We start from the raw sequence: 26,839 nt of genomic DNA, 5'->3' as shown, positions 1-26,839 counted from the left end.
AGATTTAAGGAGAAAAAAAAATGAAGGCAAAACTATACAACAAAATAACAGCCTAAGACAGTATGTGTAATGCAGAAAACATGTACTCTGACTTACTTTTTCTGCTACTTTATAAAGAAAAAATTTAAAGCACTTGTCCTGGGAAGCATAATGTTCCATCAACATGCAGTCAGCATATTTTCTTGATGAGTTTTTGATCAGAAATGGCAATGTATGAAGCCAGCAAGAACATACCCACACCACAAAAATCTGCCAAGAACTCAACAGAAGCAACACAAACACACAGGAGCTGCTGCCCTGGATGAGACCAGAGCTGTGTGTAGCCTCTTTTATTAAAATGGTCACAACTACCTTTCAAAGTGAAACTTCACACCCTGAGTTCTGTCTCAAAAATGAATGGCAAGTCAAATATAAGCCAATTTAGCCCCTAATGGATGATCAGTGGCAGAAAAACTAAAATGAAATTTAAAAAATCCCATAGTATGTTAAAGAAATCTGTCAGGTTCTTTTTTTTTTTTTATATGGTTTTGAACCAGCTGCAGAAGTATGCCAAGCCCATGAGTCTTGAATGACCTTTGCCTTGTTTGTGAGCTTTAAATCCTGGAAAAACAACTTCAGGGAAAGACTGGCAAACACTGAGTGCACACAGCCCCAGCTGGGTTCCACCAGTTCTGTGCTTGTGTGCAGGTCTGAAGAGCTGAGCATTTGGGAGAATCACGCCTCAAGGAATTTAATCAGCAGCTATTCTCAAGCATTTCTCTGCAGCCAGTCGTTCCTCCCCTGCCCATGTCCCAGCAGGCTGCCTGGCAGCACACACAAAGCCCTCAACTGACCAGACCTGGCTCTTTCCTAGCAAAGCAAGTTTGTAACTCTCTGTTCACTGTGCTAAACTCTCTCATTCCAGAAAGCTGAAATCCTGGCCTTCTTAAAACTGGTTCCAAACTTCCCAATGACTTTACTGAAGCCAGGGTTATACACTAACGATGATGATCATGAAAAACACACTGAATTTAAAAGATGTTCCTATCAGTAGAAATGTGAATTCTGTAATAAATTTCTGCTGGATGAAGCTTAAAAAGCAATGAAATTAATACAGCTAATGAACATGTTAAGATCACATGCCTCATACAGTACATAGAAATTGAAATACATAGTACATAGTACATAGAAATGAGTTGCTTTTAGGTGGGATGAGAACCAATACAATCCACTTGGAGCTGCTTTTCACTTAGGAAGATATTTAGGAAATACAGATTTTTTTTTAACATTATCACAAGTTTGTGAAGTAAACATAATAAATCAAATATGTTAGATTTTAACATTTCAACAATAAGCCCAGACTAAAAGAACCCTATACACATTAAATTTTACACAGAGATTTAATTAGTTCTAAGGTATATGGAATCAGTTCTGCTCTCATGCAGGCACAAATAAAGAAATTTGATGTCCTTAGATGAAAAGTTAGGTTAGGCAGGCAGAAAAAGGGATACATCGGAAGCAAATTTTAATATAAAAAACAATACCTGCAGCAGGGGTCCTGATTTTCAACCTGTCAACCTCCATGATAAAGTCATCCTTCAGGAAGAGGAAGCCAATGATGGAGAAGAGATAAACCAGGATGAGAGCAAGCACTGCAGTGAGGATAATTGAACGGCCATTCCTGGTAACACTTTTTATCACATTTAGCAATGTCTCCTCCCTGTACACCAGATCAAACAGCTGGGGAAGGCAGAGAGTAGAAGAAAAATGAATACAAATGAGGCAATATATAGGTGCTGCATAGGAAAACAATCTGAACTATTGAAACATGCATCGAGCCATGTTCTACATTCTCAGCTTCATAAACTCACATTGATCTCAGTGAGAGCTGGTCATGCTTATGGAGGAGGAAATCCAGCACAGAACTTTATATTTTAAAATTAATTATAGCAAAATCCACAAAATATATTTGAGCCTGATTCAGAGATGGACAACACTTACCATCAAGATCTGTTGTTTCCCCATGTTTAAAACCAGGCTAGATTAAAATTTAAACAGTGTCTTCATACTATGGATATATATCCACAAAATAATTTTTCATGTTATCTCTCATCTGACAAACATGCACAGGCTGCAACTCAAAAATACACTCATGGAAGTGTTTACATATTTGTAAACTTTCTTAGAGCTCATGGTACCATGTAAATGTCACATGTTCAAGGATTGGGACCACCTCTTCTTAGGACAAAATTAAATTCATGTCACTGTTTGGATAAGACTAGAAACTTCTGTTCTTCTCTACCCTGCACTATATGGTTTCCTGGTATTTAAATGTAAAGAAATCTATATATTAAGATAATATAGCTTTAAATGTCAAAAGCCTAAACCAGCAATTAAATGTGACAGGAGCTTTACAAGAACCTTTAACTTTTTTCCTCCTACAATTTTCTTGATGTTTTATAGTGCTTTGAACCTTATCTATAATGTATGCATTTCTACTTCAAAACACTCAGATTACAGATATAAAGAGACACACTATGATTTATCAAAATGCTCCACAGAAGAAGGTATTAGCCACAATTTATAAGATCTGAAATCGACAGCCTTGTGAAAGGATTAATAATAAAGAAAGAGGGGAGACAGTTATGAACAAATATTAGAGTTTAGACTACATCCACTACTAAGTGAACACCTGGAAGCAACCTGAGTATGTGAATAAAGTCCATGAATCATGGAGATTGGTCTATAGCACTGAAAAAAAGTAAGTACATGTACAGTACAGTAAAATGTTTCTTAAGCTGCTTGACACTTTGCAAAGTATTTTAAGATAGAGATCACCTGACTCATTGAAAGAATAGCAGAAAAAAATTGTTCATTTTTTAAGCCGGAGAGTTACATCCATTTCAAGAGGGTTCTGCACCTACAGCCCCAATCTCGGCTCCTTAGAAATCTTCCCAAACTTTGAAGCAGACAAAATCTGGAAAGTCTGACATCAACAGGAACTCTACCTGAGTTAGCACTGAACTCCTAAAAATTTTAGTGTGCTTAACACATCTTTGAAATGCTGAGTTCACCACTATTCAGGAAGCTGAGAAAAAATACAACAGGAAAGGTAATGACCACAATTTAGTTAATGTCCCTACAAGTTTCACATGTTCCACTATAGAATAAAAGGATTAGCAAACAAGAGCAGTGAAACACCTTTTACTCTGCTCAGCATGAAGGGAGCAGTTAGTGGAGTTTAGCATAATTTTGTGTGATTCATTTTCACTGCACCTGTACCGCATTATTAAAAGGCATTCCATCTGGAAAATGGCAACAAAAGAAAATGAAGTGAGAAACATTTCAAGTGATGAATCTTCCTGCTACACCAAAGGCATTCCATCCCCATTTCTAAGTAATTTGTTAAAATTGTATTGGGGATGAGGAATGGGATCCTTTGGTACAGGTATGATGCACACACCCCTGGATAAGTGCCCCCAAAATGTTAGGACTGACCGAAGGCACAGGAATGTTGGACACAGAATATGGAGAAAGCTGAGAAAAAGGAGTGGGCTGGGTGATGACTGTCTGAGAAGAAAGGAACAAACTTTCAGCTCTAAAACAGATTAAAAGTCCTAACAGAAACAGGTTCTAATAAAAACAGCAGCTCCTAAGGGGCAGCAACACAACGGCATGCTAAAAATACACATGATTTGGCTTGATTGTCAGGAAGAAATTGAAGACAGCTGCAGGGTAACGGTATTTTCTATTTTTGCAGTTTTCCCCTCCACAGCAGCACGTACTTACCAGGAAGCTGTAGAAGAACTCGTGCACACAGAGGCCCAGCATGCAGACCAGGACATAAGCCACGTGGTAGAGAAAAGCCATGTCCATGATGACTGCTCTGTAGCCACGGGTGAAGGTCCCACGGTTCCCAACAAAGCTCACCAGGAACACGATTTTGTTACAGAGCTGTAGGGGGGAACAAAGGCTAGGTTTATGCCTCAGAAAAATCCTGGTATTTATTGTTTGGGCTGCTGTCTAGATAGGTTGGTTTGACTAAATGCACAACCTTTAGATAACTGGAGTGAGGCGAGGGAAATCCAGCTCTGACAGCACGCTGGGAATGAGCCCGTGAGGGTGAGTGGAAGTACATCACCTCTCCAACTCTGCACTGTGCCTCATCGCATTGTGATTTATTCCTATAACATTAGTGAATAGGTGGGCAGGGTTAGTGTCACAAGGCATTAAAATCCAGCTGGGGAACTCCCAGCAATTCTGAGTTTGGACCCGAGACTCTGTAAGAGTAGCTAGGTATGCTACTACAAGAGAACAATAGTAACACTACAGAAAGTGTGTGTGTGGGGGGGGTGGTGTGTGTGAGATCTATTTCCTTCAGATCATGTTCTTCAATTTAAAATATCTAAATAACCCCTCAGAACTGAGGACATTTTGGAAGTATAGCATTTAAACAACAGCATCAGATTCTCCATGGCTCCTGAGCTTTGCCTGCACACAAGCAGCAGTGAACAGGAAAGGGTCTCACCTCATCTCTCTGGCAGTCCAGGACAAGGAATGAGGACTCAACACGACTCCTTTGCTCCCCAATTTGACACGAGCAAGTGCTGCTTACTTGCCTTTACCTGTGACTATATGTGGGTATTTTTCAGTATGTGAAATTCTCACATACAGAACTGGTGGCAAACAGCCCAATACTTCGTGCTGGGGTGAATTAGAGCTGTAGCAGTCAGGCAGAAATTTAAATAGATGACTTGTGAGCATGACTGTGTATCTTACCAAGCTCAGTAAGCATGCAGACTTATTCATGGCTAAGTTAAGAGATCTGGCAAAGGGCTGAGAGAATTTTTAACTTTGAAAACTCTTTTCTTCCTGAAAATATATTTAAGGTCTCAGAAACATTTCACAAATTTGTGTCAGTAGTGGTGAGAGTATTGGTAGAGAAAATTATTCTTTTAACGTGAGAAACTGTAGATTTTATTGCCCTTATGCAGCAATATTTCTTTAAATTTCATGTTGTTTTCATTTTAAAAATATTTGCATATGCACAAAACTAAACCAACTTTTTTCTTAGTTTCCCACTTCGCTGACACTGCTGTTTCAGGATGACTGGAAATTATTTATTTTTTTGGCTTAAGCAATAAACCAGAAAAAGAAGTTTTTGCACAGCTCTAATCAAATGAGTTTTTTATATAGGAGACCCTTAATATCTTTCCTTCTTCTGAAAGGGAAATTCTGGTTGCTTTTGAAGTACTTACATTAGCAGCACCAAGGAGTATCAAGGTAGGACCGAGCCCTATAGTATATATAGACCTGAGAATAACAGACACCAAAAAGGGTCGAATGCCAACAGGCTTGGAGATGAAAAACAGCATTGCTGTGCAAAACGCCACTGCTATCCAGAGGAGCACGGAAAACAACGGTGAGAGCGTGCCTGTGCAGAGGAGAAAGGGAGATTTGAGAAAGGCATCTTTGGAGACTCCATTTTTCACCAAGAAACGGATCCAAAAGATCAATTCCTTTGCCAGCAGAGCTAACAAAAGCGTGATTCATGCATCACAACTGCTGACCACGGCTTGTCCTAATTGCAGCAGGAGTTATTATTCTCAGAGTATTGTTGCTTTTCGCACAGGTAATAATACGAGCAGCTAATGAAATTTCCATTAAAATCCAGGGAGTGCTCAGAGATGGAACAGTTTACCCTTCTCCTGGAGCAAGCCACTAATCAGCTCCCTCCTTCAGGGATCATTAGGGCCCCTCCGCTCTGATTCCATGATTGCTCAGCTACAGAAATAGCCGGTCCTGGGGGCAGCACGGCAAGTGGCGGCGCGCTGCAGTGCCACGTTTCCAGCCGCGGCTCCCGAAAAAGCAGCGACCTCCCGAAGGGCCGCGGCTGTTCCGCGGGAGCCTCCGCCTCTGCAGGGCAGCGGAGCGCTGGGCACAGCGGGATCGGCCCGGGCAGGGAGCGGGGAGCTGGGCACAGAGGGATGGGTGCGGACAGAGCTGGGCACGGCGGGATCGGCCCGGGCAGGGAGCGGGGAGCTGGGCACAGAGGGATGGGTGCGGACAGAGCTGGGCACGGCGGGATCGGCCCGGGCAGCGCTGGGCACAGCGGGATCGGCCCGGGCACAGCTGGTTCAGCCCGGGCAGCGCTGGGCACAGCGGGATCGGCCCGGGCACAGCTGGTTCAGCCCGGGCAGCGCTGGGCACAGCGGGATCGGCCCGGGCAGCGCTGGGCACAGCGGGATCAGCCCGGGCACAGCTGGTTCAGCCCGGGCAGCGCTGGGCACAGCGGGATCGGCCCGGGCACAGCTGGTTCAGCCCGGGCAGCGCTGGGCACAGCGGGATCGGCCCGGGCAGCGCTGGGCACAGCGGGATCAGCCCGGTCAGGGAGCGGGGAGCTGGGCACAGGGGGATCGTCCCGGGCAGCGCTGGGCACAGCGGGATCAGCCCGGGCACAGCTGGTTCAGCCCGGGCAGCGCTGGGCACAGCGGGATCGGCCCGAGCAGGGCCCGCAGCGCTCAGGCCGCGCTCGGCTCCGGGCACGCAGCGGGGCCCGGCTCCCGCCGCCCGCACTGCCCATCCCTGCTGCTCTGCAAGACGCTGGCTCCAGGCGCTCCCCGAGCTTTGAGCGATGCCCCTGTTTTCCCTCTTCCCTCTGCTTAAAGCTCTGGAAACACACCATGCTGCTGGGATATAAAAAGCACATTCAGATCTCAGGGCACTGTCACACTTGTACACTGACTTCTATTGTTATGGGATGAACTGAGAGGTCAGTGACGGGGGAGAAGGGAATAGAAAATTTAGCTAGACTCACAATAGGAATCTCTTTGGCAACAGATACACAGCTGAGCAGCATCACTGGGATTAGAAAACAATGAGACCAGGCCCTAGCCTCAACATTCAGATGGCATCCGAACTTTTCCAAAGTTCAGGAGTGTTTCTATCCGTGGTGGGAGGTTCAAGGTCAGCTCTATCAGAGAACTTCTTTGCCAACAAGATTTGGAAACTTTTAATGGATCCTAAAAAAATTACTTTCAAGCCCATCTGAAAGACAAGGCCAAAGTTCTCTGTGGTTCTTTCACAAACCATTTTCCTTTTTCCCTACTGCAGGTCCAGCAATTTCAGGTTGCAGGACCCACACCAGCACCATGTGCAGACAGGCACCCACTCCCTGCAGAGGCAAGGAGTCTTCACAGAATCATGGTTTGGGTTGGAAGGGACCTCAGAGATCAACAATTTCCATTCTCCCTGCCACGGACAAGAACACCGTGCACTATCCCAGGTTGCTCCAAGCCCCATCCAACCTGGCCTTGGACACTGCCAGGGGTGGGGCAGCCACAGCTTCTCTGGGCACCCCGTGCCAGGGCCTCAGCACCCTCACAGGGAAGAGTTTTTTTCTAATATCTAAACTAAACCTGCTCTCTGTCAGCTTGAAGCCATTCTCCCTAGTCCTGTCACCATGTGCTCTTGTCTCCTTTCTTTCTTTTAGGCTCCCTTCAGGAACAGCCTTCAGCAGGAGCAGATTTGCCTAAGTCCTATTACATAAGAACTGCAAGTGCCTACTAAAAGGCAGCATTTTGGGATGATTAGATCAGCCCAGGCACCTCAGACAGGTAAACAGAGGTGGATTTACACGGGGTGAAGGGGAAAAATGGGAGACAAACTCCAGCTGTTGGATGAGGCTTTGGTGGAGAGGGAGGCTGGAAGTAAGGAACTGCCTCATGACCTGCTAATCTGGTTTGGCCACACCTATTCCTTCTTGCTCAGGAGTCACTTTGGCTTTACAAGCACCAGGAGCTGGATTCCTGAAATGAGCTGTCACTGGATTACTGGGGCCACTTAAACTAATGCCATATAAATCTGCAGTTCAGAATAAGTATTAATACCTACTGATTGCAGACTAGAGGATTTCCACGAGTATAGATTAGCTAAAAATTTAGTAGCTTAAAAGGTTTATTTTTAACCCTTTACTTCTCCTCCCATCCTCCGTGGGCTCTAACGTGCTCTGAGTGACTCCCCAGTTTACAAAGCACAACATGCTTCCCTTCTCCAGGGCACAGCCCTGCAAACTCTGCCTCACTTCCCGAGGCTGTGGAGCTGCCTGAGCTGTGACCTGCAGAGACCACCCTGTGGGCTGCCAGGGCAGCGTGGTCCCCGTGCCAATATATTTTAATCTGCTGCCTTTCTGTTCCACCAGGCAGCAGGAATGTTTGCTGGTGCCAGCTGTGGTGTTTGTGAAAAGCACATGTATCTACTAGAAGCTGGACTGCTTCCACCAGCCCAGTTCACATGCCATCAGACAGAGGTGACTTTCAGTCACATTACTGACTGGCCACGAATCAAAGGCCCAGAGGTGAATGGCTCTGCTCCCATTACCAGTATTCTAAACTATTTAGTGTCCTTTATCCCAATTAAGCTTGTTTGGGCTTCAAAGGGGCCTCCTGCTAGTCTGCTGCATTTATAGCAAATAAAAAACTTCATTAAATATTTCCTGTGGCATGGGATGATGCAGAGACAGAATCATAAGCTTTAATAGTATTTTTACATAATGCATTTCTCCTCTGCAAAAGTTATGCCCTTTTATCCCAATAAACAATACAGTCAAAAGCCAACAAGCTAGTTTTCAAATAATTCTCTTCCATATGTTTTCAAGACTGCAAGTCATTCAATTTGGTCAGCCTTAAGGAATCTATCTTTCTGCTGCCAGGAATCCTCCTTCAGTTCAGAAGCTGCAGCTAAATGTGTGCAGTAGGATGCTGCAATATGGCAATATAAAAAAATTAGCTGAGATCATCTAGATAATCTCCAGCTTATGCTCTGTCCATTCTGCTCTGCATTGTGTGGGCCACGTGACACACAGATCAACAACCACATTTCAGACAACATCTGGCACCTACTTAGGAGACACTAAATGGCTTCCAGATATCACTGCACCTGAAAATGCAGCTTTATTTGTTACCTTAGAAATGAAAGCAGCTAAAATTAAAACAAAAAATAAGACCAAACTCTACTTGCCTTCATCTCCATCATCTCCAAAAGGGTAGAAGAGAGCAACTGCTAAATTGATGAATACAGCAAGGTTGAAGGAAATGCTTCCCCAGAGAGAGATGTGTCTGGAGAACCAAAACAGGGCTGGATTATCTAGAAAGGGAGAAAAGCAGCAGTCAATAAGCTGAAAGCAAGCAGAAACTCAATTACCAATGGCCCCAAGGGAATTAAATACAGATTAATGTAGAAAATATGCAGATCTTAAAAATAAACTAAAATAGACAAATATTAAACATAAATTTGCCATAAAACAAAGTTTCAGGCAGAGCCTTTAATCCACAGATCACAATACAGTTTATATATACTGGAGTTTTGCCTCTGGTAAGATTTGAGGCCTGGATATTTAGCAAGGGAGTCTTTTCAGCTGCATCTGAATCTGCAGCTTCTGTGCATGGGGACATAAAGCCAAGGAAACAAATAGATTTTAGCACTCTGAATGCCAGTCAACCAGAACACCCAGAATGTACCATCCAGATGACCTATTTGGAACAAGTGCACCAATGACATAGGCAAAGAACCATGGAATAGGCATGGTTTCAGAACTGCAGCATTTTCCCCACCTCTGTCAAACTAAAAACATTTTCATCTGCTTGGGAAGCAGGCAAAATTTGGCCTGGGTTTTGTTTCTAGAAAAGCTGACTATTTCCTGTGTGATGCTCAGAAGCCCATGGTCACCTGCTGACAAACAGCTCTGTACTCCTGCTTCAAAGGACTCAAACAAGCCATGATCTTCGTATGTGAAGTGTTGTACAAACACACAGAAATAGTTATTATATCCCAAAGATCCTACAGCCTCACTAGAAAAGACTAAAAAGGGGCAAAATAGGGTTGAATTTTTGTCCAGAGCCACATACATGGCTCAGCAAGAAGGTCAGCAACAAGATCAGAGTGTGCTAAAACTCAGGCAAGCACTTCATATATATTAATGCACTAAAATACGTTTAAATGAACATTTGAAACATGATCCTATGTGCAATAGTGTAGAAACATCCCTGGTCAGAGAGGTTTCACACATGATACATCCCTATTAACTAGATTTTAAGGTACTGAAAGCTTCCTGCAAGTATGCAGAGCACGCAGTGAAGTTTTTATGAACAGCAGATTCCTTCAACTGCATATGACTGCCTCAGGCTTTAGGCCGAATAGTCTTTAATAGCAATTAGGTGAATATTCAGATTTCACTGTGATAACCTTGTGCTGGTGACTGCTGAGATTTAAGCATTTGTAGCCACTGCACAAATGGCTCCTGTCAATTTAAGCAGCACAGACTTCATGCTAACAGACACTTGGCTAAAGAATGAACCCAGCTTCAACCTGAATTATCTTTTCAAATAATAAAAAAACCCCAACATGGAGACTTGTGGGCTATTCCACTGATGGAGGGAATTGAGATATTTATGCTCTGAATAAAAATAAACCCATTTTATTTGTTCATAGCATTAGGCAGGTCTGGTCTATCTAACTGTTGGGTTGGCTCTTTTATTTGTGTTTCTAATGCAAAACCCCCAGATACGATTTTTTTACTGAAGTAATTTTTCTACAATACAATGACTTTTATTGCCAAATATTCTGCAGATTCTGAAATCATGTATTTTTCAACTTCTATTCTGGTCAGTTTGTCACTAGTAAGTTTTTAGGGTGCATCCAAGAGAAGTTGATTTGGGTTGATGGGGTTTACGCTGAAGACTTTGCTGCTGCTGAAAATTAAAGCCTGAGAATTGACATATAAGAAATTCCAATAACATCCATGTTTCCATCACATTCAGGATGCTCCCACACTGCTCTGACAATCCTGCTGCTCTAGACTCTATTCCTTCCTCCTTGCCTGATCAGCTGCTGTGAGTAGATAATGTGTGACACTCCAAGAACATCTGCATTTTAGCAGTGAATGAAGGGATCACTTTTAGCCATTTTTACATATGTTCAGCCTGGAAAAGAGAAGGCTTTGGGGTGACCTCATTGCAGCATTCCAGTGCCTGAAGGGAGCCTAAAGAGTCTCTCTTTAGAAGGGCCTGGAGTGACAGGACAAGGGGTAATGTCTTCAAACTAAGGGTAGGTTTAGATTGAATATTAGGAAGAAATTGTTCCCTGTGAGGGTGCTGAGGCCCTGGCACAGGGTGCCCAGAGCAGCTGTGGGTGCCCCATCCCTGGCAGTGTCCAAGGCCAGACTGGATGGGGCTTGGAGCAAGCTGGGATAGTGGAAGATGTCCCTGCCCATGGCAGGGGGGGTGGAACTGTGTGATCTTTAGGGTGCCTCCCAACCCACACCATTCTGTGATTCTATGATATATAAAATACAACTTTCTTCTCCAAAAGCCAAGGGCAGAGTTGACATGGCTGAGCTGGCAGGAGCCTCCTCATGCAGGCACATTGGCAACAGGCCCATCCCTGCCAAGGGCCAGCAGCTGTAGCGCCCACCAGGGAGCTAAAGACATTCAGGGTACCTGCTGGGGCTTCCCTGCCCCTCCTCTTGGTGGCCCTACTTTGACCTGTCCCCCATGATCTTGACCAAGCAGCTCAAGGCCACACCGGTGCCTCCCCAGTACCATGGGCCACGCACCAGTATGGGCAAACTGGGACACCCTGCAGCCCAGCCACGCCAGGCTGGTGCGGACTGGCAGAGGGGCACTGACTCCATGGGAGCTGGGCAGATTTAAAGCAGCTGAGGTTCTGGTGAGAGATGTTTTTAAGTGACTGACATTTACAAGTCTTTTAATGGCCTTTCAGGAATCTGCAAACCTCAAATATGCAGCTACATGTGTTGTTGTTAAATATTAGGGGCCTTGGTTTAATTAGGTGCAACACTATCAAGACTAGTAGAACTACACCCAGTTCTTCCATCCCTCAGTTTAACTTTTGGAGTCCAAAACATCATCTTGAACACATTAATAACTGCTCCATATTACACTTTTTTTTTATGGTGGCATGCAAGTGTCTCAGCAGACCTGCACTTTCAAGCCCAGAACAGTTTTGCCTGTTGTAGTGTCAGAGTGAACAGAGAACAGTGTATCATTAAAATGCAAGTATTTGAAGGTTTAAAAGCAAGGTTTTAGCATAATGAAGCTATTTTTTTCAAATTACTTCAAAGCACTTACTTCTAATTTTCTTTTGCCATTTCATCTCGTTGTACAGATCCTCAGTCTGCTGGAAAAAGTCATTGACTTTGCTCCCTTGTTCATCTCTCTCTGTTGTATTGAACACCCGACTTTTGGATTCCCGAGTGAGGAACTCACAAATATTGGGGACAGGAAAGACAATCTTTTCCATTGTTCTATCGTGGCGAACAATCTATAAATAAAATGCACATTTTTGCCACAGTCAGTGACTATCCAATCATTTTGTCATGTCTTTTATTGTTCACAGCTCCTCTTTTATTTACAAATGAATGCATTAATTATTTGAACATTACAATAAAGTTGGACCAATCAGCCCCAAAACAGAGTAAAGCTGCTTTTATTTTCAAAAGCCTGCCTGAATAAGGTGGCAAATATGTCTCAAGAAAAACCTAGGTTCAGGCTTTGCCAAATATAAAAAATGTTGTAATTCAGAATGCTTCAATTTGTCAGCAAATTGAAACAAATGTGACCCAGTAAAAAGTAAAGAAGTTCAGAGGCTTTCTGCTCTGATTACAAAATGCTTTTCTCATCTTGAATCTATTTCTATGATGGGACAAATTGTAAAGGTGAACATGCAAAAATATCACTCAGGCAGCGCCCATATCTTGTCAGTCTTTATCTTTTTAACTGACAAAACCCAAGGTTTTGAATTGTTTGCATTTCAGCACCTACCAAGCTACTGGTGAGCGAGCTAGATTTTATTTCATCTCACCACACTGCCATCAAAATTGCTTCACCATTCTGATCGCTGACTCTGCATTACTAAAAATACAGAAATGGGTAGGAAACCCTTTTAGACTCCTACAACCATGCCTCTGTGCAGTCACTGGTGAAAATAACAAAACACCACTATTTGAATTTCAAAACAAACAAATGAGATACATTAATATAGGGGAGATAATATCTGAAACACCAAACAGGTCTAGGACTGCTTTCCAAGACAAGCAGTTATCTATTTTGTATAGCAGCAATGCTGGGTTGAGTTTCACTTTTCTACAAGAAGCTATTGGCCACATAAAAGTTGACCATAGTGCTTGTTTAATGCCTAAATTTACAAGCTACCCAGATAAACTGGCTGAAAATTGCTAAGAGAGATCTCAGCAGCAGCCAAAGTATTAAAATACATTAAGAGAAGCACTGAGCTGCCCTCTGGACAACCAAGGCCGTGGATCTTCCACCCATCCTGTGGTGGGATACCTCTGTGGACCTCTATCTAAGTCCAACCCATGGCAGGTGTAAAGTTTAAAATAGAGAACAGAACTGCTGAAGCAGGCCAAGCCTTGGTATTTTAAACAAAAGCCATATTGAATGGCCACACCACTTCAAAACCTCTTTGTACTCCAGCCAGAGTTTTAATCTGACCAGCCAGAATCAGTGGCTTTGAAACTCATGATTATTTACTTGAGTGATGTACCATACAGGACAATTCTTGACTTCATGACACAGCTCCTGTCCACAGTCATTATTTCCCTAACAAAACATGTTTGGTAACACACAGGAAAGCTACTGTGAAACGATGGTTTGGAGCCACTTCTAATACAGATGTATTCCTTTATCTTCCACAGCCAAAAGCATATTATTCAACCTTCTCCTCAAAAATAACCCTGTTTGGAAGCCTAAGGAGAGGAGGTACACCCCACACAAGATGCAGACTTGTCTCACAGTCCATCTTCTGGAGAGCAATCCTTTACCTCTATCTGTGCCGTATGTTTGGCATAAAACCTCAAGGCTTCATCTCCTTCATCTGGATCTGACCCTGGCTTCAGCATCTGTTGCAATGTTTTATTGTGACAAGCCAACTAGAAAAAGAAGAAAAATCTGATTTATGTCCTGCTATGTTTTCAGTTTTATCATCTCAACTAACACAAATCCTCCTTCCCCCATTCCCATATACTTACATGCTCAAACCAGTGGGGCTCTTTCCACAGATAACAACAAAAATGTAATTACTCGAGAACAATAGAAATAATTTAGTCTTAAGAAGTCAGCAGAAAGTCCTCAGCTGAGATTTATGAAAGGCAGCTTAGTCTGCAGCCTGGATGGTTTTTGGAAGGCTTTTGACAAATGCCAAAAAATTAGACTGAATGCTTCTTTTCACTTGAGTTTAGACATAAAATTTGCATACCTCTGAATACTAAGTTACATTTACAATTAATTTCTCAGTGACTTCAAATGGCTAAACTAGGTTGTAGGTTGGTATTCCAGGGCTGTAACTATTTCTGAGCAAGCTGGACTGTAGCACCAGGCAAATATATCCTTAACAGTACAGTTTACATACACAGCAAATAGATACATACACACATACACACCATTATGTATCTTCTATAAACTTTTACAAATTACACACTTCACATGGTTGATAAAATACATCTGAAATATGTTGAGTAGTAGATGTTTTAAATGCTCCTTTGCTGTATAAAGTTTAAAAAGAAAGGTGTTGGCAAATGCATTTATGATGTCCTGTAAATGAGTGAGAAACAAAGACCTAATTATAAGGCATAAGGAAATTACTAAAAATTCAATTTTCCCTACATCATAGCAAGTACATGCCATCCAGAATAGCTGAGGTGTTTCACCTGTTTTAAGATGGGAAAAACTGCAGCAGGAAAGAGAGGAAAAGCCACCTCAGAGATGTGATCCAGGGCTGAAGCATCACAGCTGACATTACCACAACAGACCATTAGAAATGAGGCAGGCACACACTCAAAATGACCACAGGAACCAGGGCTTTGAAGTGATGATCACCACAGGTGGGCTGGGATTGTGCTACATGAAATAGCACAGCCTGGTGAGGAATTATAAAATAATTGCACAGCTACAAAAAGCCTGACAGGAATTAAGTCTAAAAGTAACAATGGATCCAAACAGATACTGCAATAATGCAACCAGCACATGATCTCTCTCATCTGAAATTTGCATGTCTCATTATCTCCCTTTTTTTTTTAACAAAAAGGCAGGGGAGAGGTACATATACAATTTAGTCCATTTATTGAAGTTCCCTAGAATCTACTGATCAAAATAATTTTTCTTCTGGATCTCAATACAAACTTATTAAATAAAGATGAATAAAAAATGGAACATGCAAAAGTAAGAGAATATCAGAAAGAGATATTCAGGAAGAATAAATGTGCTTCCATCAACTTCCTTGGGGACAGAAGTCTGTTTGGTCCTGACAGCACAGCCCAAGCCAATGTGGCACAACATCAGCATTTTATAAAAGTGTCATGAGCAGATATTCAGGGAGACCAGCAAAGAAATGACATGGGGGTTAACTGCAGAGGAATATTCCTTCCATCAGTAGTAGATTTCTGTCCTGAATAGTTAATTTTTTACTCTATCTAGCAAATGCATGGATAGTATCATTACACACATCAATGTCTTTACCTAAACTTCCACTTATTTTTGAGACTAAAAAGGTTCTTTAAGACTATTTGACAAGTTGTTCCCCCTCACACAAGCCAAATAATCTGATCCAACCAGCAGCTTTTGCAGCCATGACCACAACAACTGCTTAGCAAGGCAACTTGAATTCATCTCCTAGAGGTCCGTGCATGCCCCTCAAGACATGCTCCAGAATCATGGAGAAAGAAGATGAGCCATTAGAAACAAGATAGTTACTGTTTAAAAATGCCCTTTCAACAGTGTTATTACTTTTGCCTTTCTGCTTTATTGGATGTCCCTCTGCTTCTGTACTTACAAAAGGGCAAGCAAGAGTGCCCAGTTCACCTTCTCTGTGTCATTCATCATTCTGTACACTACTGTCACGTTCTCTTTTATTTGTCTCTTCTTTAAATTAAAACAATCCCTATCCTTCCCATCCCTCCTCAAACAGAAGACTCTCTGTGACTCAATTATTTTTCCTGTCTATCTCCAAGTGCCCTTTACTTTGGCTATATCTCTTCTTTAAGATATGAAGAAGAGCACTGACTAGACAGAATGCAATCACACCGTGCTTGGAGTGATGAATTAGCATAACCAGGAGCAAATATATTCCCCTTTTACTATCTTCTGTAATACAGAGGAACTTTGCCTGTATCTTGACCTTTATTTCTCCAATGTGAACCATTAAGATTTTCAGTTTTCTAACAAATGACAAGTCAAGGACATATGGAGAATTCTTCTTATTAAAACTATGCCAGTTTGGAGTAAGGGACCTGCTACAGATTCAGAATTGGAAATGCCATTTGTAAACCATATAAAACTCTAGATATTGCTTCCTGATATGCCTTGAACTGTCCATAACTTTTACTGTAGAAGTCTCTCTTGATAATATCAGTAACAGAAATTCCCTTATTACATGGAGTAGAAGGGAAAACAATGTCAACCTCTCATGCTCTGATGGGACTGGCTAGAACAGAGTGTTCAGAGCCTGCTGGGGATTTGAGATTGAGCCTATTTTGCTATCAGGTTTCACATGAACAGCAGCCATGCTCTTTAAAACAGTGTGTATTTGGTGATCTGCACTGTGCTTTCTGACTGTCCCGTGCTGATGTGTGAACAGAACCTAGCACTGCACTGCTGGGACTTTCCAGCACAGCCACTGGACAAAGTGACCTGAAGAACAAGCCAGGATTTTCTGTTCCAGCCCCTCCACTGCCAGAAAAGACAAATCAGAAACAACGAGGGATTTCTGACCAAGCTGGAGGAGCTGCAGCACATTTCAGATGGGGAACCTTCCTAAAGGCACCAGCAATCTTCAGCTGGTAAAGCTGAATCTTCTTCACTCATAACTTCATTTCTCTCAGCTTCCAAATCTCTCAATATCCACTTACCTTCCAGACATTCAGACAGTAAGCTCAGGGCAAAGGGCCCATCAATTTTCTGCTCATATCTCAGTTTCTACACAGGATGGATTCCTCTACATGGACACAACAATAGCTACTGCTAATATTTCTGTATTGCCACAGCCACACTGATGAAAGAACGTTGTGGACAGCAATCTGAGAGAGCTCAGATCCAAAGCAGAAGCCCACAGTATGACACAGAACAGCTTTAGGAGTGCTGTTATTTGGCATCCACGGTGTTTTCTGAAGCTCTACTCTCATGAACCTTCTTTTGCCCCTTAACGAGCTCAGAAGCCCACGTGGGCCAGGGGGACTGTGTCAACAGATGCCTTGACCAGGGCACAGCTTTTTGTGAGATCAAAGACACAGCAATGAAAACAACAATGAACTGACAAACTGTGAACCTCAAATACTGACAGCTTATCCAAGTTTATAATACACCCTAGGTGAGAGTTTGTGCGTGGCAGAGAAAGGCCATGCAAGCTCTGAGTGATTTTTTTTCATATTTAACTGCTGTGATGCAGTAAAGTGTTATATCCAGTGTGCTGCACAAACCTCTTGGGGCAGCTGGAGGACATGGCATGGGATGGACATGGCTGAGAGCAACTACAATGAGAAGAAAAGTTCCATTTATGTTTGCAAAGCAAAGCTCAAAAATGCACCTCAAAAATACACTGTAAGTGTAACTGATACAAAAAAAAAAAAAAAAAAACCATCACTAGAGCCTGAATTTGCAAAGAGCCCCAGAAAAATCACCATTGTGGAGAAAACTCCCTCACTCACTCACTCACACATCAGCCATGCCAGTGACAATATTTTAAATGTCAACACTGTATTTTACTGCTCATCAAGGCGTGTAGGGACAAGAAGCAATAGCACATAATGGAACAGTGATTTCCAAAGAGGGGATGTGCAAGGCAATAGCTATATGAATAAAGATCATTTGGCTTTCAGTCAGCTCCCAAGGAAGGACTGCTGTTCATCTTGAAAGATTTTTACTTAAAAAATTTGGAAAACACTGTAATAAAGCATCAGTACAAAATGTGAAAGATTGAGGACAGACCAAGAACGCTGAAGACATTAATAAAGAAACAGTAGAGATAAATGACAGAATTACAAGTAATACTCAGTCTAAACTCCTGACACAACATGACTATAAAATCAGATCTGCTACTCATCTGGGATGCCATATATGATCAGCAGTGTGGAAAACCACAGCAGACCCAGCTTTTGCAATTAATATATGGGTTTCCTGCAGGCCTATAGTTTTATAGCCAAGATTACCTTGAACAAAAATGAAGTTATTTAAATGCTGCTAAAGAAAGGACTGATTTAAAGCTGTGAACACTCATTTCACCAGCCTGTCATTAACTCACTGACGTGGTATAGTAGATTGGTTTGCCAAAATACCAGTGTGTGAATATATGTGTGCATGTGGAAAAATTGCTTAAAAAGAGAAAGTTTTTCTCCCCTTTTCAATATTTCTGTAAACCACAGAGCCCCTCCATATTTTAATAAGGACGTGCCAGTCCTTGGATGTAACTTGCAAACTGCAGGGGCCTCTCAAGTTCTCATCCAAGGCATGTGGTCTTACCCAGTACACAGCTGAGATGGTTGTCAAAATTCCTGCTGATTACACCAGGCTTTGCTGAAGCCCCCAAAAGGACAAGAAATAGAAGAAAAAAGTACAAGAAATACAAGCTAGAGATACCAGGTTGGAGACCCCCAAATTCGGAGAGATTTATTTCACTCCTCAGTATTTGAAAACTGTCAAACATGGTGGGGCGCAGCAGAGGGGGGGTAAAGGTGACATTTTATGACTAGAACTGTATAAAGAGATCTAAAGGAGTGAGGTTTAGTGTCCTGTAAGCAATCAGGCTTTTCAAGAAGAATCAGTTCACAGGCTAAGTGTCAAACACGTGATTTCCTTGGAAAGGTTGATGGAATAGTACAAAAAACACTGGATAACTGGCTGAGAAGCAGAAACAAAGACACAAAGAGCACAAATAGCTCCTGTGCCTTGGTACAACTTACATTTATAGAATTACTACTAAGCATTACAAACATCTAAAAAAATAGAAACAAAATTCTTGAAATAATTATTATGCTTGTTGCAATTCTCTCAGTTGTTCTCCCAGCTGCAGGGCAGCAGTGAGGCTGGCATGTGCTGGGGCACTCCTGGCAGGGAGAGGGCACTGGGTCAGGCAGCACCAGGAGTGTGCTGGGGACTGGGGCTTGTTTTGGGAGGGAGCTGGGTGTGGACATGCCTGTAAGCTCTGTCACACTGCACAGAGCCCTCTCTGCCCTTGCCTCACTCCCCCTCGAGCCTGTCAGGGCAGGGAGGCCGCTGCACAGGCCTGGAAGTGAATGAACAACGGCCCCTGGGGGAAGGGAGGTGAGAGTGTTTGTGCCTGATGCCCAAGGTGTGACATCTGGGAGATGTGCTGCAAATTATCTTCACCCCTACCCTGTCAGTAACCACAGACCTGCAGTGCGGGTTGCCAGCCCAAAGGCCAGTGGTCTTTCACCAGGGGAAATTGTGACAAAATGTAACTTGCAGCAACAGCAAAATAATGCTCAGATGAGTCTCACCTTGCTGTGCCAAGAGGCTTGTGCAACTGGGGCTCATTCACAGCCTCAATCTCTTCCTCTTTAGTCCCCTTGGCTCCCAGAGCCAGGCAGTGTGAGATCGGACACAACCAAACCCCCTCACCAGGGATAACCCAATCAGCTCACCAAACACTTCAATTGCTGCTTAGAGAGCAAGAAAGGATAAAAAAGCTGGCTGGGGACCGACAAGAAAACCCCCCGAGGACTGAGAAAAAACAGCCAAGAGAAAGTCAAGGGAGTAGCAAACAGGATGGGTGACAGACAGAGGAGCACAGGAGACAGAAAGGGAGCTCCTCTTCCTTGGTGTGCCAGGACCTCACCATGTGCCAGCTCCCTGGCCAGGGCAAAGGAGAACATTCCAACTCCACCAGTAAACAAGGAGAGAAAAAAGCAGGAAAAAAGGATATGTCATCTTAACCATAACTGAGCAGAAATTTTTATTCCAAGTAGCTGTACTAAAAGCAATAACAACTCCTCAGCTCCCCATGTTCCAATCAAAACTGAATGGTGCTTTCTGAAATACACAGGGCAACTTCCTTTCCAGAAGTCATTACAGTTTTATAGAGCGGCACCTTTGCACTCTGCCACAAAGCAATCTGTTAACAAACATTAGGAACAGCAGGGATGCAGCAATGGGAAACTCTCAAATCAAGTATTCATTGATTTCATTTAGACAATTATACCGTGCAGAGCAACCAAAAGGGTTTAGAGTTAATCTTTCCCTGATGGCTTGTGGTACATGAGCAGGTCCCTGGGTGGTCCAGACGCTTTGGATTCTGTTGCTGGGTCTTCCACGGCCTCGTGTAACCTCTGAGGCACCAACTCTCCTCCCCAGCCTCCACATGGGGCACACTACAAATTGTGGCTAATAGTGATCTACCTCACAGGGGAGAAATAAAACACCTCGATATTATCACATAAAAGAAACCACCACAGCTAAGTGAACTCTATCACTATTATGTTTGCAGCCCCCCATAGTAATTTCATTGCTATTTTTGTTGTGGTTTTGCTGTTCTTTTTTACCCTGATGAAAACCAGCAGAAGACAAAATGACTTGTTAATATTTCAATGAACTTTACTCCCATTTGCCTCCTTTTTAATTTCTTTTGCAGGCAAAGCTGAGTTCCAAAAGCATGAAGTGCACACATGTGTGGGGCAGTTCAGGTCAGCCAAAATGCGCTGCGACCAAACAAAATTAATTTGAGGTGAGTGGATGTGAAACATCTCCACAGGCTACGTGGAAACTGTCACAGGCAGCTGTGCCTGCTTGAGTCAAACCAACCCAATGCCTACACATGGATTTTGGAGTACTCTGGCCATACCACTGGCCAGACAGAGTGGACACAGGATGTGGACAGCAGTATCCAATCCAGAATATTCCAGCAGGAGGACACAACTGCACTCAGAGACTGCCTCTTGTGATTACTGTAAGCAAAATTTTGCAAATTTGCAAATACAGGATACAAGGAAATCTGATGATGAAAGTGTCAGACGTGATTTAGAGAGGTAACGACAAAGTTCAGTGGAAAAGAAAGAAAAAGAGAGAAGAGTTTCTGCAATCAGTCTTCTTCAGAGCAGAAGGAGGAGATCCCAGCCACATGCTACTCCATAAAAGGCAGACAAAACCACTGGCACCAATGTTGTATAGACACAGTCTGGGAAAGGCCCAAACCAGCAGTATATGGATCCCAAATCCACACAGCGAGAGAACCGGTCACCTCTAAAAGCCACCAACACTTTACATACATCCAAAATACACAAATACACCTGAGATAAGAGAGCTGGGAAAGGCACATCCTTTTTAGAACTCTTAAAATCCTTTTGCTCCCAAGTCCTTCATTTTCTAATGTTTCTCTTCTCTGCAGAATGAGACCCTCTACTGGCTATCCTCTTCTGCCTACTATGTGGCTTCTCTAGAAAAGGCAGGCTAGCACAAACAAAAGGGGGAATTGCTGCTGACTCTTGATTTAGGGGCAATGTGGTGAGGGGAACCACAGCTTCACATTCTTAGGAATGGACAGAAGGAGATGTTGACTGGCACTCAGCATCCCTTCCTCTGGCACCATGAGCAGAAAGTTCCTCATGGGTTGACACTTCCAGAATGGACTCATCCTCTTCTTCAGGATCTACCCACTCTTGTTTTCTCTCTTCCATTTTCAGGATAGTGCCATGGTTTCTTTGGCACTCTGTGACCCCTTCAACTGGATGCAGTTCACCAACCCAACCCGACATCATCACCAGCTCTGCCATAGGCAGGCTTGGAAGACAGCCCTTGCAAAGGCTGGGATAAACCATCTCCCTGTCTTCAATGAGGCACATTGAAGGGGCTTAACTCCTCAGCTGCAGTCTGGAATCATGGCTTAGACCCTGTGATTCAAGTTACATTGATGTCAAACCAAAAACCCTGCTCTTAGCCAGGCCTGTTCACATCCCAACTTCTCAACACACAGTTCCACAACACTCAGAAAAGCTACCTTGCTCATTCAGAGTCAAAAACTCTGAAGCAGGAGACTGAAGCAGCAAGCTAACAGCTGAAGCTGAAACATGTTGAATTCCCAGCAGACATGGATTTCCTGCTATCTGCTGGGCCTGGTTGTGCATTGTAGGGTACAAAACAAGGCAGTGTGCAAGTGTGGAGATGGACAGGAACTGAGAGATGACTCCTCTCAAACAGTTACAATGGTGAGATTTTCCAACATTTTCAACCATGCTGTTGAATCTCTGCGTCCCTCTCCAATCAGCAGAGCAAAACATCCCTAAAAAAATAAAACTAGGAGCATAGGACCAGCGAGAAGAGAATGCAAAATGATGAGTTATTCATTCCAAGTCTGTATTATGGCTTTTGTCCTCAGGAGAGCACTTTCACCTGGCACCTATGAAATAAGAGTTCTCGGTAGAAGTAAAAATTTCATCTCTCTCCTTATCAGATATTCACAAATAATGCTGTTTTACCCAACCAACTTAAATGGTGTTATGCAGACCCAAAGACAGAAAAAGCTGGAAAGATTTTTCAAATTAAGTTCATTTAGGGTTACCACAGACTATCATTTGTGAAACAAACTCTGAAAATCCTTGCCCATAGAAAAAGGCAGAGAAAAGGCTTCTTTAACCCCAGGTTGATTAGATGCTTATCTGTGTGCAGGTCTGAAGGTGACCATCAGTAACTGATCACCTCACTTTTGGTGTAGAAAAGCATAATCAGCTGTTAAAACTAAATTTCACAGCTGGACACTTTTATTCAGTATCTCATAAAGCTGCCTCAGAGAAAGTGCATGGTGAACCTCATTTTCACTTTTCTGCACTGTGTTAAATTAATGAAATACAGAAGATGGCAACTGAGCTCTGCTGATTTGTAGATTACAAATTCAGATCTTGTCTGGAAAACTCTATAGTGACTGAGATACCTAATTAAATTGTGACATCAGAGGAGATGAGAGTTAAAACGGAGCAACTGTGAGGAACAGACATATTTTGACATTCTGTTTAATGCTCTTTATTTTTGTTAACCTGTAATTACTTCAATGAATACTGAACATAAAAAAGTATGTCTTTGTTAGAGAAGATGCCCCCACCCCTTGATTTTAATTAAGGTGTAGGATTTCACAATGCAGATATCTGAGGCCTATTAGAACTGCTCTGATACTATTAAGTGAGACCAGATTTCACTTCCATCGTATTTCCAAGGTTACCTCATTTCCCCTCAAACCAAACCCCAGCTTAGGGTAAAATGTTTTAGTTGGGCTGTACTTGGAAGAAAAAGGTGCACCTTGGTTCACTTGAAGGTTACCTCTAATGGAAAAGCTCCAGCTCTGTCTCCAGTGCAAGAACTCAACACTTTGTGTAGATCAACTTCCTTGATGAGGGGAGTTTGGAGTTTGCAGCAATTTGAACAAAATAGCTACATTACATACATTTCTGAGCCAGTGAAATGTGCACAGAGCACTCAGGGCTGGCTGAGTCTGCAGTGTGCTTTGAAGGGTGGCTTAGGAAAGATGGCACTTTGTGGTCCCACATGTATTGCCTCTCAACAGCTCCTGGATTGAGTTTACTCAGTTTCCAAGGAAAATTATGCTTAATTCTACATAATGCTTCTCCAAGCAATTTCAATCTAAAAGTTTTAAGTCAAGTCAACCTCCTCGTGACCTCCATATCATAACTCTTAAAGCATGACAAACATGAGCAGGCAGCTCCAGGGTAAGAGTATGGTTTGAGGGCAACAGGGCAAGTTCTCTACCAGTATAAATCAGTATAAATCAATATAAATCAATATTGCTTGCCTACTTTGAGTGGAGGCATTCCCACGTAGAGCAGCTGTGGACACAGCTAAATGAAGAGCCATTCTATGAGTGGGAAGTGAAGGAACTGCCTCACGGGTGACAGAGAACCAAAGGAGGACTGAAGTCCCCCTGTCCACCCCATGCTGCTTCAGACAGCAATAAAAAGGTAGTGTGGTTATTGCTCGACAGGACTGCAAACAGAGCCTGAGAGCAGAGAATGTCTTGAACAGTATTTCATTGTCCCACAGCCAATTTCAGAGTAAAACCACAGACTAATGTGAAGATTTCACAATGCAGACATTTTACAAAGAAAGGATATTTCTTCTGGTGTAATGTTTGGACCCCGACACCAATTCAACATATTTCCCAATGACAAAAAATCTTGTAAACCACAAAACACAAGGATTACAGAAGTTAAAGATAGAAGAAGAAACCCACAAAGCAGAAATATTAAGGCCACCTGTGCACTAGTGAAATGTGCAGTTGCCACAGTCAAAGAGGATATATCCCTCATTAACATTACATATAATAAATCACACACATATGTAGAATAGACACTTCATCTTATTCTAGAGAAGTGGAACCAGAAAAGTTAAAATAAGCTAAAGCTTTTGTGGCCAGTCTATAGTAAAAAGCTCTAGCTTGAATCCTAGCAGCTCTTAGCAGCCTAAGTCAACAAAACAGCAGATGGAAAAGAGGTTCCCATGTAGATCCCTATCCAAGCCAGGACAGGACTCTGAGATGAATGCTTCCAAGGAGAAGGGGAGAAAAAGAAAACATCAAAGGACAAGTTGCCAAGGTTATAACCTGAGACCTAACATCAGCCAGAGAGGTTTATTTAACCTTTCAGGTGCTCATTAGTGTCAAGCCCTCGTGGCAGCCTCCATGCTGTCTCTCCATCCTGCAGCTGGCTGAACGTGGAGCTATATCCCATCCTAATGAGCCACAAGGAGGGTGATGTGCGTCACTGGCTTCTGCTTCAATCTTGGCAATCTCAGCGCAAAAGCCTTGCAACATCTTCTGATTCTCCTGACATTTAATTAGCTGGTGTCATTTTGATGCCATAGCCTGTCTCATCAGGATGATAACTACAAAACAACATGTGGAGCATAAAAGTTCCATGAAAAGTTTCAGGTCTGGCAGCCAAGCTTACGAGTCCCCTGACAGTCACGGTTCCTGGGACTGGTTCCCATTAGCTCTTTGTTTTGGCACTGCTATCAGCAAGAGCTTCTCTGTTAAGGACAGAGAAACAAAAAAAAACCACCCAAAAACTGCAAAGCTCAGCGTAGCCTTGCAAAAAATGACATCCTTTAGCTTGAAAAATTGTACTTGTCCTGCAGAAAGAGAGCATCCTCACTGCACAAACTCACACCTATTCATCCTGAAGGACAGGTTTATCCTACAGTATAGAGTCCATCATCTTCTGGCCTCAAAAGGCAGTTCTATTTATTTAATTGTGTATAATGTTTTTCTCCATTTGTCATCTGGTACTTGGGAGGACAACCTCCAACAACACCTGCCAACTGCTTCTTGACCACATCAGCCTCAAAATTTGACAGTGGTCATTGCTACACAAAATGTGAGCCATCTACACCATCTACAGTGGTCTTTTTTCCAAAATCTGCTCCCACCAGTTCTCCATCCTAAACAGCATTTCAGGTGCTTCTTTGCTGTGTCTTAGAGAAGGTGCTTGCCAATGCACATTACTGAGCACCTAATTTCTGCCTTCCTCAGCAACATTTCTTTTTAAAAAGTCAAATTTCACCCTGATTTTACACCTGACCACAGTCACACTCATGCAGGACAGTGTTTGGTTCAGAAAGCTTTGGAGGAGTCACCTGCAGTGATCCTATTCCACATTTGGAGGCCCATATTTACAGTGTTACCTCTTGTTTCCTCACACATTAAACCATGGAAGATCTGCATGCATCATAAGCAACACCTTGGCATGGAATCCCTTCACCTGGCTTGAAGTATATTCAGGTCAAGACAAATGGATGAGTATAAGAATCCACATCTACCTTTTAGTGTAGGTTTTAATAATTGTCTTTTATTTTATACATGCACACACATACTCAAGGGAAAAAGAAGGATGAAGATCTAAGTGAATCTGTCTAAAAGTTAAAATACAGCAAAGAGGAGGAAATCCAGGAACTGCTCCAAAGTACAACACCAAAAATAATCACTCACAAAAAAATCCCTAAGCCCTACAATACCTCCCTCACACACACAAACATATTTGCACCCATTACCTTCTTGCCTCAGCAATCCATAATAGTAGCAGCACGGGAAAGTTTATTTGAAAAACACACATTAGCATGTCTCTAAAAGACTTCTGAAGTACTAATGTGCTCAGTGATTATGCACTACCCAACAAATGCCAACTTTCCACGTTAGCAAAGAGGCTGGGAGAGAGTGAGCATAGGAGAGAGGCCAGCGTGGCAGTCAGAGCAAAGCACTGGGGATCAAACAACCAGACTTCCTTCCCATGACAGCTCTGACTTGCTGTCTGTGCCTGCTTCTGCCTTGGTGCCTTTATCTGCGACACCAGCTAGCACCACCTACTTAAAAAGGGGCAAATGAAATTAATGAGAGCTTTTAACTGCTCCAAAATCTTGTAAAAAGTAAGATTAATTCTTTAAAAGTTTCTGAAACAATTATTATTGCCATTTCTTTGTTCGGCTGGAGCATGTGAGAGTTCCAGAACTATGCAGCAGTAGGCACAGTACTGATGTTGAAAGTAAAGGTGGTCCCAGTCCTGGGTGTACTCAAGTCTGATGAAAGCTACAGAAACACAGACTACAGAGAAAGCCACAGAAACAAAAAGCTTTGCGCTTCTTAGAATTTTCCCTATTTGGATAGGTAATTTTTTAAAAACTGTCTTTATTTTATCCTTAATGAATGTATCATATCCAAGTCTCATTATCAAACCTCTCTTATTTCACATGTCAAAAATAGTAACTTTTAAAAAATAGCTGGTAGTGTATGCCTACTCCCAAACTATAAATCCATGCCATCAATT

General features: G+C 42.7%; 1 protein-coding gene across 1 annotated transcript in view; it reads right to left on the bottom strand.

Moving 5' to 3' along the window:
- The window catches only part of ITPR2 (inositol 1,4,5-trisphosphate receptor type 2), a 243,595-nt gene that overhangs the window by 32,864 nt on the left and 183,892 nt on the right, over nucleotides 1–26,839 (bottom strand). The window contains exons 46-51 of the mRNA XM_059473401.1: nucleotides 13,838–13,945; nucleotides 12,126–12,318; nucleotides 8,998–9,123; nucleotides 5,238–5,413; nucleotides 3,769–3,933; nucleotides 1,524–1,719 (exon numbers count right to left, since the gene is read on the bottom strand). Of these exons, the coding sequence (XP_059329384.1) occupies nucleotides 1,524–1,719; nucleotides 3,769–3,933; nucleotides 5,238–5,413; nucleotides 8,998–9,123; nucleotides 12,126–12,318; nucleotides 13,838–13,945 (964 nt within the window). The remainder of the gene's footprint in view (nucleotides 1–1,523; nucleotides 1,720–3,768; nucleotides 3,934–5,237; nucleotides 5,414–8,997; nucleotides 9,124–12,125; nucleotides 12,319–13,837; nucleotides 13,946–26,839) is intronic.

This window comes from Ammospiza nelsoni, chromosome 5, assembly GCF_027579445.1.
Source record: "Ammospiza nelsoni isolate bAmmNel1 chromosome 5, bAmmNel1.pri, whole genome shotgun sequence".
Classification (NCBI taxonomy): domain Eukaryota; kingdom Metazoa; phylum Chordata; class Aves; order Passeriformes; family Passerellidae; genus Ammospiza; species Ammospiza nelsoni.
The sequence above is the reverse complement of the archived record's forward strand: the minus strand, read 5'-3'. Positions and strand labels throughout refer to the sequence as shown.